Source organism: Montipora foliosa, chromosome 2 (genome assembly GCF_036669935.1).
Source record: "Montipora foliosa isolate CH-2021 chromosome 2, ASM3666993v2, whole genome shotgun sequence".
Lineage (NCBI taxonomy): Eukaryota > Metazoa > Cnidaria > Anthozoa > Scleractinia > Acroporidae > Montipora > Montipora foliosa.
The window spans coordinates 63647931-63662930 of NC_090870.1; the positions used below are offsets into that span (position 1 = coordinate 63647931).

The window sequence follows — 15000 nt, forward strand, 5'->3', positions numbered from 1 at the left end:
AACCAGCTTTATTATCTAGATTCACACTGTCGTCTTTCGTTTTTTTTCAACATGGCTGTCCAGTGACTGTTTTCAGCACCAATGCAATACACGGCGATATCTCTCTCAGATATCCCGCTAAGACCGGAATAATTCAGTAAAACCTTATTAATCTCTTTCTTCTGGATATCAAACTGAAGCAAGCTGGTTTCTTTGCATAGAACTTTGATTTTGTTAGCGACACATTAATCATATGCACTTTCTATTTATGTTTTGGATTCAATAAGCAGTCTTACTCTCTCGTGATTGATCGGTCCTACAGCTTTCCACAGTGTTTCGCTCTAATTTGTTCAATTCGGTTGACCGTAAACTGACCCATGCATATATGGCAACTTGACGGAGTTAGGATCTTTGAAACTCCCCTAAAAACTGCTAAATTTTCCGAAGCGTAAGCGTAATTAAGGGTTTCAAGACTGATATACATGTATGGTGTTTGAATTTCCTTATTAGTCAAAGATCAATTTCTCTCTAAGAGATAGACAAATTGTCTCTACAGTGGCAAAACATACAACGGAAGCTTATTTGTTAGTGTATGGATTGGTGGGGGTGGTTATCAGCAAAAGTCTGAATCGTGTTGAAATAATGACAATTGGCAGTGACAGTTGATTTTGAAGCACTTAGGAGTTAGCGAGATAAACTAAAAGCATATGAGGGTTTTACTAGCTCATATATACAAACTTGCTCCTTCTTTATAAAGCAGGACTGGTCTTGAAAGAGGAAAACAAAAGGGTGTCCCAGAATACATAACTATCGCCGGAAACAGTTTTTTTTTGTTTGGAGGTTAACGAGCCGATGAACGGTCGAGTTTGGTCAATTAACTGATGGCTTTCACTCTTATTTTTCAGCTTGAGTGACAGAACTCGATAAATTTTACAAGATGTTAATGGCGCGTTGACATTAAACTCGTCATACACTTTATACGAACGTCATTGCATATCAAAATAATGTAAAATACAAAAAGTTTGACAAAGCCTCTTTTACAGCATCAAAGCCCAGGCAAATACAAGACGGTGGTTTCAAATACGATTTCAGTGTCCTTGAAAACCTTAACTTGTTCAAGGCGGGTGCGTTTGACGATGAAAAGATGAAGAATAATACAACAAGGCTATCTCTAAATGGGTTCATCTCTACTCAAGATATACTTTTTGCCTCCTTGTACTCGCTTATTATTATCTTTGGCGTCACTGGAAACTGCCTGGTGATCAACATTGTTCGCAAAACACCATCAATGCACACTACAACCAACTATCTCTTGATGAACTTGGCTGTTGCTGATTTAGTGACTCTCTTATTCTGTCCTGGATTTTATGACTTTGCTCTCACATCGGTTCGTCTTCAGAGTTTCTCAGGAGATTTGATCTGCAAGTTGTTTGCAGGAAATGCTATTCTACCAATCTCCATCAACGCATCAGCTCTCACGGTTTGCACAATTGCAGTAGAAAGATATTTGGCACTTGTTAAACCTTTTCATACCACATTGAGAATGTCCAAGACATCCGTTGGATATGTTGTTGCTATCCTTTGGATTGTTGCTGTAGTATCTTGCATCCCGGATATTACAACCAATACGTTTAACATCAGTGCATCCTCCAGGTACCCGTGCAAACGCCCGTGGACTTTACAGGAGTACACTTTTCAAAAGCCGCATATTATATTTACTTGCATCTGTTTTGGTTTCGTAAGCTCTCTCGTTGTTTCATTTTGTTACATTGGAATTGTTCGAGGTTTGTACTTCACAAAAACAATCTGCTCGGCATCTACTATCACAGAAGCTGAAAGGCTGGAAAAGAAACAACTGGCTCGTCTTCTTGTGTGGCTAAGCATAGCGTTTGCTCTTTGCTCTTTGCCATTCGCAGTATTTTTTATGTTCCTAGTCTTTGCGGACACAAGCATCGTGCAAAACAACAATGAAAAATTGTACTTTCTTCATAGAATATGTCGATTTTTGCTTATTTCAAATTCATTTTGGAATCCAATTTTATACGCCTGCCAAAGCTCTAACTACCGCAATGGGCTCCGCCATTTTTCTGAAACTGTCTGCTTTTGGTGTTCTCGAAAAGAAAGTCATGCTCACACACAGCCGAAGCCAACTCGAGGGTCAATTGAACTCGCACCGGTTTAGAAACTTATAATTTGGATAGTATGCGAGCTAACGCGATAAATACTTCTTAAGCAAAGAGGCCAGTGCCAGACAGTTTTGTCTGAATATTGTTTGCGTGCACATTTAACGGCAATATGTAGGCGAGTTTGCATTGGTGCAATCATGAGCATAATACAATAATACCTATTCAATCTGCGATATTATAAGCCTGTATTTTTCCCCTTGTTTCAAATACACATGATGTGACATGATGATAGGGCTGTTTATACGAGAGAAAATAAGCCGCGGCTTACGTAAGCCGCGAACACCCTGTATAAATCTTACAAAATCTATGTTCACGGCTTATCCTGGCCGGGGAGTTTATACTCGTATAAATAGTTCCTTTCACGGCTTACGTAAGCCGCGGCTTATTTTCTCTCGTATAAACGGCCCTAATATGTTCCAATTTGAAGGAAAATACATACTTTCTTGTCACAATAGGGCCGTTTATACAAGAGAAAATAAGCCGCGGCTTACTCTGGCCGCGGCGTACATAATACACGAAAGGAACTATTTATACGAGTATAAACTCCCAGGTCAGAATACGTCGCGGCTTGAGAAAGCTGTGAACGTAGATTTTGTACCATTTATACGGGGTGTTTGCGTCTTATGTAAGCCGCGGCCAGAGTAAGCCGCGGCTTATTTTCTCTCGTATAAACGGCCCTATTATATCACAGTGGGAACATAAAATGTAATAACAATAATAGTAACGAGGACGGTGGCCATAATGATGTCCGTTTGTGAAACTCAATTACAGAGAACCGATCGAATCACAGTGCAGACAGCTAAATACATAACATAAAACTACATCTTAGTGAGCGATGTTTTCAAGAGGTGTTAAGCCTTAAGTTTGTTCGTCCAGTCACACAATGGTCGGATTGATATTGTGGCCAACCAAAGAAAGTAATCTGTTTAATTGCACGTAGATTTTACGACAAAGGAATAAAAAATATTTCATTCATTTACTGCATTTTATGCAGCTGTTACAACTAACACTTAAGTACATACGAAAACAAAACAATCGTTTGAAAGCCAAAATATCACGGTACCTGTTTAGCAGACCTCATTAGCTTTTTGTTTGTTGGTTTTTTTTTCCAATTCACATCATCTGTCTGGTGATAACGATCAGGAGATATGGTGCTTTGCTTCATTTCAAGATTGTATGGAAGGATAAATATGTTCAATCTTTTGGGAGATAAGGACGAAGACGAGAATGCCAAAAAACAAGAAGGTGTAAATGAGCAAAAACAAAAGCCCTGCGCTCCCCACACGTGCTTCGTACATTTCCTTGTCGTTGCCGCTCTGTTTTCACGACAGCCGTTGTCTCGCTTAAAATTCCTGAAAGTAGCTTGTTTGCAGGCTTAAAGCCCGTTTTAAAGGTCGCATTTTACATGTGCCGAATCTAATGCAAATGAGAAGAATCTATTGTTTTCGCTCGTTTGCCTTAGATTCGGCACATGTCAAATGCGCCGTAAGTAAGACATCTTCAGGTGTTGGTGTTAAAATCTGGATGGGATACCAACTAGTCTCAAAAACGCATCCAGAAATTGTTTTAAGAATACTATTAGAACAAAACTAAGTGAAATTCTAGAAACTGAAAAGTCTTATGCCGATATAGATATACAAGATGAAAAATTAAATTTCCAACTGAAGTTAAGTATAGTCTGTAGTTTTCCTCTTTACATTTTGTTCTTTTACCTAGATTGCTTTCTTCTTCTTCTACTTTCTATATATTTGAAAGCACAAAGAGTGTTTATATGTTGTTGTTTTATGTAATAATCATTTATTTCTTAAAAAAAAAATGTTTTAATAATTCCGTGTACAGTCTGGCTTGCCACGATTAGCTTCAAGCTGTTTGCAAGCCATCCTAGTAACAATTTGAATAAAAATAATAAAAATAGCACGCCTGTTGTATTTCAGATCATTGAATAAACGCAAGCCACTCTTCAATGGGTGTGTTCTCACGAGCGGTTTTTCACTTCGCTTAGCGAGTGACAATCGAAAATTCCGTAAAGACAGTTCCTTTCCCAACTCGCTTAAAGTTAAGGGGATCGGCAAATTTCATTAATAAAATTTACGCTAGCAAACCATGTAGCGCAAACAAGTTGGCAATTACTTTCGGCCAACGAGGAGTCGCTTGCGGTAATTCAAATCGGAAATACCACAGAGGTTGTTATTTTTATCATTTTTATTATTTTATTGGCACGTACTCTTGCCTCATTTGATCTTACCCGTAAAAACACATATCATTTTTAAGTCGCTTAAGGAAGTCTGCAAGCAAATCTTTCGGTCAATGTTAAGCGAGACAACGGCTATGAAAACACGGCCAATTGACCGAAAGTAATTGCCCACTTGCTTAAGCTATCTTGTTTGGAATTCTATTGAAATTTGCCGACTCGCTTAACTTAAAGCGAGTTGGGAAAGGAACTGTTTTTACGGAATTTTGGGTTGTCACTCGCTAAGCGACCTAAAAAACCGCTCGTGAAAACACGGCCTTCGTTACATATATATACAAGCGGCTTAAAAATGATACGTCTCTTTACGGATAAGATTAAATGAAGAGAGAGCACGTGTCAATACAACAAAAAAATTAAAAGAAGCACGCAAGCGAAGACCATCGCTCAAAATTCCTGTTGAAATGCTAGAAGAACTGCTAGTACTGGAATTCACTTGGACGTGGACTGCAGAGATGCTCGGAGTTTCGAGGTGGACAGTTGTGACGAAACAGTTGTGGGATTGTTTCTCAGTGCTGTTGAGAGAGATGGAGAGCTTTGGCCATCAAGATCTAAAGTAGATTATGGTGTTGAGAATGTACCGGTCAGATGCCTTACCACTAGGCCACTGAATTCGAACCAACCCCGCCATTCAGCCGAATTGGAAGGGCCTTTATATGGCAAGCTCTGAGGAGAATCGCACATCATACACTACTAATTAATACTTGTCAGAAATCACTGTGAATCGCCTTCCGAAGGGAATAGGTTGGTGATGCAAAGGTAAATGAGGCAGTTAGTTGTTGTTATTTCCTCGCTCAAACTTACACAATTACTTCATATATAGGGGAAAATTTACTGTGAATCGCTTATCAACTTGAGCATAGTGACGCGATCCTCACTGCAGAAAATGTGCGATTCTCCTCAGAGCTTGCCATATAAAGGTCCTTCCAATTCGGCTGAATGGCGGGGTTGGTTCAGTGGCCTAGTGGTATGGCATCTGACCGGTAACCAGGAGACCCGGGTTCGATTCCCAGCTGAACACATTTTTACTCATTTCCTTTGTTGTATCGATTTCTGTTCCCATCATACACTACTATATAACTACAAACGGCTTGCCATAGCCGAGACACTGGGCGACAAGACGAAGCTACAGATCTATGCGGGAAGTCGCTCCGTGTATACTACTTGAAAAACAAGTCACTCCGACCAACATCATCTCTTCCTCAAATGAAGGATTATCCTGTCAGTTTGCCTTAAATAAAGTATTATCCTCCATTTTGATCACTCTGTCCCAGGACTTGTGGTATGAAAAAGAAAAGAAAAAAGTCAAAGCAGCCCCTCGACAGGCACCCACTTTGAAGGAACTGTTTTTATCCACGTAACCGCTAAAAATCAGCTGACGAGAAAATGTGCCGATTATTAACCAAAACCAGGAAGAATATATATATATAATCATTGCTGAATCTGAGGCTTGATTTTAAAATAGTTAGCTTTCTCTTGAAGTTTTTGTAACCAACATTTTTCCCTATGTAAACGTGCTTCTTAGTGGGTGTGAATTCACGTTTACAACGGCACGTTTGGGAGAAAAAAATATTGAAATTAATAAAATATAACATCCTCGCAGTTAGTGATGTGGTAGTCTAGTGGTTAAGTGAATGCGTTATTAATCACACGTTCTCAGGTTCGAGTCCTGCGAGTACAGACATTGGGGTCCGGCTTTTAAAAAAAACATGTTCACGTCCCATGATCCCTATCAAGCTCTCAGTGTCCAAATGAACGATAATACTTCTCTCGGAGGGAAATTGACAATTAAGAATTATCCGTTAATTAAGGGAGAGACTTGGTTGCTGCGACACGATAACTGTTCGGTGCACACGCAGTGATCTCGTATGAGGAGGAATGTGACTAGTTTTCTAATTGAATATGGCGGACCATATGACGTTCTCTCATTGGTTCAATTATATTTTGACTTAGCGACTTGCCGAGGTGTACACACGGTGCGACAACACTGCTTTCGCTAATTTTGTCGCTGCGATCGGTAGCACGAATTCAAACAGGTTTGAATTTGTGTAACTGATCGCAACGACAAAATTCTGTCTCAGCGACAATGATTTTCACAAAATTAACCGTGTTACAGGAGACAAATTGTTGCGGTGACTTGTCCCCGCGACGTGTCGCAGCCACTTATTCCCTAGTGTGTCCCGGCCTGTATGGTTAATACACGTAATAAATGTCAATTTACTTCATTCGTGCTCTATATGGCTTCTTTTAGAGGATGTTCGATTTTGCAATGAATGAATGAATGAATGAATGAACTTTATTTAAGTGTCGACGTATTTATCTAAATATATTAAGCTTATTGTGGACACTAAAAGAGCATTCCAAATACAAATTTTAAAAAGCTAACCCCCTAAAATATTTACAAGTTTAGGATTGCTTAATTCAGAGACAATTATATTTATCTGGTGGAAGTGATTATTCATTGATTTAAGGATTTAATTATAACATTTTTCCGAAGTATGTGATAGTGGACATCTTCTTTTTCGATAGAAGAAATGTTGATACCAGCAGAACGCATAGAAATCAGAAGAATCAATATTGCAAGAGAGGGTCTCGTCTTGTTAAGGGAGAGTTTAGATGGGTCGATACTCTTTTCCCTTAAAAGCTCTTTATAACCAGTATTATTAAAAACTGGATCATTGGATAATGCAATTCGAGAGTTTTGATTGGCTAAGCCATCATGGGTTATGAGCCATTATACCATGATCTACAAACACGGCAAGCATATGCGTGATTTTTTGGGCCTTTTTATTTTTATTGTATTCTAGCTTTCTATATTTTTGGGGCGTTTTTAATTAAACAATTATTCCACTCGCGCTTGTTGTATATGAGATGATTATAGCCAACTCGGCGCTACGCGCCTCGTTGGCTATCTATCATCTCATATCCAACGCGCGCTCATGGAATAATTGTTAAATAGTTGACAATACAGCTGCCCCCGCTTATAAGTATACGGTCGAACCTGTATATATCAACACTCACGCTTCATTTGTTACCAGTCTTAAGCGGCCGCGGCTACCCTATAACAGTCCTGTGTTCGTCTTGCTTTGTTATTTTTACCTGTCTTAAGCGGCCACCCTTGAACGGAAACTAAGCCAGATGTCATTTTATGCAGTGTTTTGCTGTGCAGTAAAATGCGATCCATCATCACTGTAAAGAAATAGCATGTATAAAGCTACTGTAAAACGTTAATCGGCCGCTTGAGTATCTTTACGCGTTCTATATGTCCGCAATATGTTGAAGTACAGTACAAAATCACGAAAGAAAAAACATGTTCATTTTGAATATTCCCAACTTTCGCAAATCCCAGAATACACCTCTTTTACCCCCAAAAATTTGCATAGGCAAATCTTTGCATTATGCAAGATTTGGGGGGGGGGGGGGAAGGGGGTTAACAAGATATATTTTGTGATTTGAGAAAGCAGAAAATTTCTCATATTTTAACTATAACTTCCTCTTTAATTCGCTATTTTCACCATCCCATAATGCAATACTTCTTTTGGGGAGGGAGGCCTTTACAAGTTATTTACTCTTGGGACTATATCATACTTCAGTGAAATGAATATCCATTGTTTTAATGCAAATACACCTCCTGCCCCCCCCCCCCCCCAAAAAAAAAAAAAAGAAAAAAATTGTATTATGTGATTGGTGAAAAAAGTGAATTAGTTTCAGCAGGAAAAGAAAACAAACAGCGTTTACAAACATTTTCATTATATACTTGACGTTTCGTATGCTGCAACATACATCATCAGAAGTGACGGTCAAAGCTGTTGCACAAAATTTTAAAACTTGAGTAAGGCAATGGCGACTAGCCTGTGACAAAGTATTATAACAAAATCGTAACTTTCGGTAGTTGATACTTCCGGAAGAAGTTAATGAAGAAAAAGATTCTCACTACCAATGTTTTCATTAAGAGAATTCATTAAGAATTAGTTTGTTCTTCAGCCACGTGATGGAGAATGAATCGCCTTCAAACGTATACTCGCAATGGATTTCCAGGCTATAAGCTCCACCTCTGTTAATCTTCTGCTTTCCCGTTGTTGCAATGATACGCCATTAAAATTGACATGACACCACGCCCACCTGTATCAAGCGGCCAGTTTCTCAAGTCCTGAGAGTGGCCGTTATATACAGGTTCGACTGTAGTTGTGCGAAGAATTCAACTTCTTCAGCGGTAGAGGGTAGGGGTAGAGGAATAAGTGAGAGAACCAATCAGTACTGAATATGAAAAGAGTTGAACGAGTCGGACGCGGTGGAGTACCAGTCGAAAAAAAACAGGAACTAGAGGAAACGCAAGGTAAATTTTTGCAGTAATGTGGCCACTATTTTTCGAAAATGTAACATACTGCAAGGAATGAACTTTGTCAGTGTTGAATAACGTAATGAATAATCAAGTGAAGGTATGATCCTTACAGTTATGAACGTAATTTTAGCAAACGTGGGTTTGAACACGTGAACTCGCGATAACGGTGCAACGCTCTAACCAATTGAGCTATGAAGCCACTGATCATTTGTGAATTTTAATGTTACCGTCATAAGTTAATCAACCACGAAATGATGTAGGAAATGTATCATATATTAACTGCTGATGTGAAATAAAGTGAAGGTATGATCCTCGCAGTTATGAACGCAATCAAGAAATTTCATCAGTTTACCGTCTTCTTCCGTAGCAACCCGTCGAAATTGTCAATGGTAGAGCTCTTTCCATTGTCTTGAAATTACCTATCAAATCCTGCCTTGCATATTGTTTCAATTCTTTTTCGCTCTCTAATGCACATGCACAACGAATCGAGCCACTTAAACGATTAACTCGAAAAATCTGTCGGGTCCCTTTGATTGGCACATGAACCGATGTTTATGAGACCCGAACTTTCTACAGATGCTCGTCTCATACCCACTACATGAACGAAGGTTGAGTGAACACAAAAACAAAATCCCTCAAACAAAAAACGGTTAAAAAATGGCGTAAAAAAGCAAATGCTGGGCTTTTATTTGTAAATTACAGTAATCTTTGTCTTTAAACAATTTCATGTTTACAAATAGCTCTAGTATAGCAACATACTAGATAAAAGAAATGCGCTCATGGGCATCTAAGCGCGGCGGTCACGTCACTGAAATGTTGCACCAAGCTAGGCTAGGCTAATAAGTGCCATTGAAGATATTAAAACGGTGGCAAAAAACATTCTAACAAGAGCGTTTATAGTCTTCAAAAACAGTCTGTGGGGTTTTTGTTGTTAATTCTCATTTCTTGAAGTGAAGATCTCATTGCAGACGGCTGACCTGTTGCAATCTAGAAATAACATCGAAGAAATACCGCTTCATTAGCCAGGCAAAGGAAACTAGAAAACTAACAAAGTCCCAAAAAGCTCACCTTTTTTTTATAAACCACATTTCAAGCTATAACAGTTTCAACTTGATAGAAAGTTGAAAACAATCCACTAAAACCATGAAAAAAAAGACGATCCCGGACCAAGAGTTTTCTCGAACAGAGAAAGGGGCAAAGTATGTTTTACAAAAAAACTGAAATTTTGCACAAAACTGGGTACACGATCTGTATCGTCCCGTTTTAAAGAAATTTAATACACAATATTTAATTTTAATAAAATGTTACCTGGTAAAAATGATTCTCCTCGTTTTCTTCGGGTACTGGTTTTTTGTCCCACTTCTCATTCAAAATTGGAAATTGTCCACGCCGGATGAGCTGTAGGATTGAATTTCGGCACTTCACTGCAATCACTAACATGACAACCACGGTAGGAAAAGCCAGTATGCTTGTGGTATCTAAAATGCTCTTTAAATGAAGTTCAAAACTCAGAGTGACCGATGCTTCCATTTTGTCTTCAATATTTTTTTCTTGCAAACCCGTGCAATGTTCACTTTTTTGGGGGATATCGTCAGCCTTGTTATAAAAGTTAAGAATATCGGGATAAAAAACTTCAGTACAAAGTGAAAATGCTGATTCGCCCCTACCAGTCAATTTACTGAGATACCATAGGCTGATTAAAAAATCATCTGCATCTTGATTGGTTGTGCTGCTCAGTGGTTTTGGTTACGCAGTCCTCGCACGGGTGCCTGGAATTTAGCAAAAACGATTGTTTTCCGATAGAAAAGCTCACTAACGTAAAGAAAAAGTATTCTTTTTCAGATAAACACGATATTTCAGCTCTTAGGCTATTTCTAGGTTTTCGTACCTCCTACACTCTATTTGACAAGCATCCCACTCACAACCTTTGCTAAATTTAGCTCGCATTGATATTTTTATCCTCATGTTGCTAAATTTAGATTATAAAAATCCTTAGTCAGGGTAATAAACGATAAACCTTTCGGTGCTGAGTACAAAAGAAAGAAAGTTGCCATGGTAACAAAAATGATCTTTAAAGGTGGTGCACCAGTCTAGCCTTTTTTTATTTTTAAAGGTAGTTTATTCTGATATCCTTGTTTTTTCAAAAGAATTGCATAAATCGGGTAAAAGCCCCAAAACAGTCAACTCTTCCAGTTTCGATATTTGGTTGACTATGATTATGGACTATAACAAGTCAATGTATTGAATGACAACCGGATAAAACGTTCAATTGATATTTGCAACTACAGCATACTGACAACAGTCACGTTGAAGAGCGGTGTAAAATAGAATCAGTCTTGTAAAACACCTGTCGGAATATAAAATGTCTTACATCAAATTTGATGAGGAATTATCTAACAGCCAAGCTGTCTGAATATGCCGTTGACAGGCGAGATGAGAACAGAAGAGAACACAAATACTTTTTAAGGCCACAATGATACTGTTTTGCGAACCTCACAGCTTTGCCATTATTTGCTTTTCTTTAAAAAGAAATCGTTTCATGTTGATCTATTTAGGGGGTATATTTTTGCTACGTAAGTTACGCTCGGATGAGCATATGGTTTTTAAGAAAAAAAGGCAATTATATGGACATGACTAAAAGTAAATACCCGGTAAAAAAAATTGGACCGGAAAAAGGATAACAACCTTATGAAGGCTTCCAAATTTTCCAAATGACAAACTCGACCCGATCGATAACAAATCATTTGCGCGGACATGGATTTTACCGATGTAAAGCTATATCATTTCAGAGTAAAATTAGAAAAACAAAGTTTTCCTTTCCCTTTTATGATTACTTTCCACTATTGACTAACAACGCTATCTTGTATACAAAGCCAAGGACAGTGCAATTAAGGTCGCAAGTAGATATTTTTTCGTTAACGTACTGCGAATCAGATTACTGAAACAAGACAATTCAGACAAACGGTGATGATCGCATTAAATACGATTTTGGTCACATATCTTAAGAAGTTTGACCATAATTAATATGTTTTGGGAAAAAAAAGGAAGACCTTTCAGGGAATTACAAAGGAAATAATCAGCTTCACAGTTAAAATTTACGTTCTTTTCACGGAATTGACTTGGTTCGATGGAGAAACAGGAATGTAATACTTCGCTTTTACAGAAAAAAATAACATTGAAAACCGAAATGACTGGGGCGCAGAGGGAATTTTAAGACTCGCAAATTAAAATATTATTTTTCCATCTGAGATCATGAAACGAGTTTTTCTCGTTCCCTTATATGTTATGTATGGAAATTTCTGTTTCCGAAAATGTACACATCTAAAGCTGTCTGTCTGAAATGAATGCTAACAGCTAACAACAAAACGAACCTAATATTGGCCGTGTTTTCACGACAGCCGTTGTCTCGCTCAAACATTCGTGAAAGTGGTTTGTTTGCAGACTTTCGTCAAGCGACTTAAAAATGATGCGTGTTTTCACGGGTAAGATTAAATGAGGAGAGAGCACGTGTCAATACAATAAAAATAATAACAGAAATAGCACGCCTGGTTTATTTCCGATTTGAATAACCGCAAACGACTCCTTATTCACGGCGATGATTTTCGGTTGTCACTCGCTAAGCGACCTGAAAAAACGCTCGTGAAAACACGACCATTAACTGATTAGCAATACAAAGTATATCTCTCTTAATTCACAAATCACCGCCTACAATGACAGAAAATCCGAAAAGTAAATTCATTCTGAGGGCACAACACCAAAGCGTTATTTACGACGATTAGGACTGTTCTGTGAGAGCAAAAAAGAAAAAAAAATGTAATGACGTTATATAACTAAAACCGAAGCTTACGATTGAGACGACGACGACGGCTACGAGAATGTTGTCTAAAAATATTACTTAACGTTATTGCAAGTCATTCGACATGAATGGTGTGTTTCAATATCCCACGATTTAAATTGGTATCGTTGGCATAGATATTACTATAGTTAATGGAAAAGTTTTTACAAGTGTCTTAAGGACGGTGCCTACTAATTAACGATATTTTTGCCCCGGTGTGTGATTATGCAGAGAATGTAGATCTTAACAAGTGTTATTAAAATCCAAAAAGAAAATTGGGGGTAACCATGAATTTTTCAAAGATAATTCATGAATAATATTTGTAAAAAGCTTTAAAATACAAAGCAATGTATGGCGTTCTTTCACAAATTGAAGCTTAATTATCTCTCAAAAATGCATGGTTACCCCCAATTTTCTTTTTGGAAACCAAGAGTACTTACTATGATCTATTTTCTCCGGATAGTTCTAAACCGCGCAAAAATATCCCTGTATTAGTAAGCATCACCGATAGGAAATCCGAGTATCTCAAGATGCGCAGAACGCATGCGCAATAACAATAGTAGGCACCGTCCTTAAGTGCACCCGTGACCCGCTTCCACATGACCTCAAATATGGTCAATTCACGGCGTTGTCGGGACGAGAACGGCAAAGTAATGTACGCGCGACTGGGGGTGCCACTGTTTTCGTTCATTAAGCCTATTGTTTCAAGGTATTCTCGAAGGCGAAGTCGTCGCCCTATTCACAATAGGACGCCAGTCATAACAAACGACTGCCCCACAAGTTACATCTGCTTCCGCTTTGTCTCTGATTCGCTATTTTCGCAAATCCCATAACCCAGTTCATTTTTGGGAGGTTATTTGCATTAAAACAATAGATATCCAGTGATATAAAGCCCCAAGAGTAATTAACCTGAATCAATCAATTAATCAATAAATCGGTCAATCAATCGTTTATGTACCCACGAAGCATCTAGTGAGCTAAAAAGCCAGTTCAAAATACCTACATGCTGACATTAAATAGTCTTAAATTATAGAGAATTAAATATGTCTTTAACAATTATTCCATGAACGCGTGTTGGATATGAGATGATAGATAGCCAACGAGGCGCGTAGCGTCGAGTTCGCTATAATCATCTCATATCCAACAAGCGCGAGTGGAATAATTGTTTTATTAAAAGCGCGCCCAAAATATAGAAAACTAGACTACAATAAAAATAAAAAGGCCCAAGAAACCACGCATATGCTTGCCGTGTTTGTAGATCATGGTATAATTGCTCATATCCCATGATGGCTTAGCCCAATCAAAACTCTCGAATTGCATTATCCAATGATCCAGTTTTTAATAAATACATATAACTAACTGCAGACAGTACTGTTTCGGCCTTCTGCGCTCATCAGTGCAGTGCTGATGTTGGAGGTTAGGTTATAAAGCCACCCCAAATGTTCCACGCATGTGGTACATCTAAGCCATGCCAGAGTGCTCAAACTAGCGAGCTAGTGAGCATGCGCAATTGCTAGCGGCAATGACTCATCCTAGTAGAGTGCTCAATTTGGACATGAAAGCAAAAGCTTTGTAATGCCAAAGAGCTATATCTAACGGCAGACATATAGAGTGCACATACAGAGTGCTCGATGTAATGTAGAGGGTGTAACAAGGTGTGGAGGGTGTACAAAGGTGTAACCTCTGTTTGACCAAGAAATACGTCATGATCTGCGAACCACATCGCTGCACACTGAACAAAAGGAACGAACTAGTATCGTCGTGCAGACACAGGGGGAAGGCGCTACAGCGTGGAAGTCACTAAATTACTAAATACCTATGTAAATGCAGAGTCGTCAGTCATAATAAATTCCTGAAGAGTGAGGTTCGTCTCACGAAACAGTAGAGAACCATGCGATGTTTTAGGATTATCTGTCTACTAATATAGACATATGTGTGTATGTACGTCTATCACAAAGGTAACAACCAGATTTATCCAAAAAACAAAATGAAAATACATAACTACAAATGTCACTATATGAGGTTTAAAATGACTAGGAAAAAGACAAGATCTGATGCTAATATACAAAATTAAAAAAAAACAGAATGAAAATGATATTCTTAATCGACTTAGTAATCTTGGATAGATTTTCTTTCCTTACGTCGGAGTTCCAGATTTTAGCGACTTGGTTAGCAAAAGACTGTTATTCACCCAAATAAGGTTAAAACTTGGCATGCTAAGATTAACACCGTTACCTCTTACGTTATACATGATTTGAGTCTTTAAAACTAAAATAATCACGCATGTTGTACCTATTGTACGTCCGTGGCAGAATAAAGATTTATAAAGTAACAAAAGCGAAATGCATATTCTCCTATGTTCTAGAGTTTTCATGTTCACAATCCCAAGTAAATCCAAGACGATCTCTTC

The 15000-nt window shown here is 38.3% G+C and overlaps 1 protein-coding gene across 1 annotated transcript; it reads left to right on the forward strand.

Annotated features, from left to right (window-relative positions):
* The first annotated feature begins 888 nt into the window (after positions 1 to 888).
* Positions 889 to 2382, forward strand: LOC137991058 (substance-P receptor-like). Its single transcript, XM_068836183.1, has one exon. The coding sequence runs from the start codon at positions 1124 to 1126 to the stop codon at positions 2159 to 2161; it is 1038 nt and encodes a 345-aa protein (XP_068692284.1). The 5' UTR covers positions 889 to 1123; the 3' UTR covers positions 2162 to 2382.
* The last annotated feature ends 12618 nt before the right edge of the window (positions 2383 to 15000 follow it).

Coding starts and splice junctions, on each gene's coding strand:
- LOC137991058 (XM_068836183.1), top strand. CDS start 1,124: ATGAAGAATAATACAACAAGGCTATCTCTAAATGGGTTCATCTCTACT.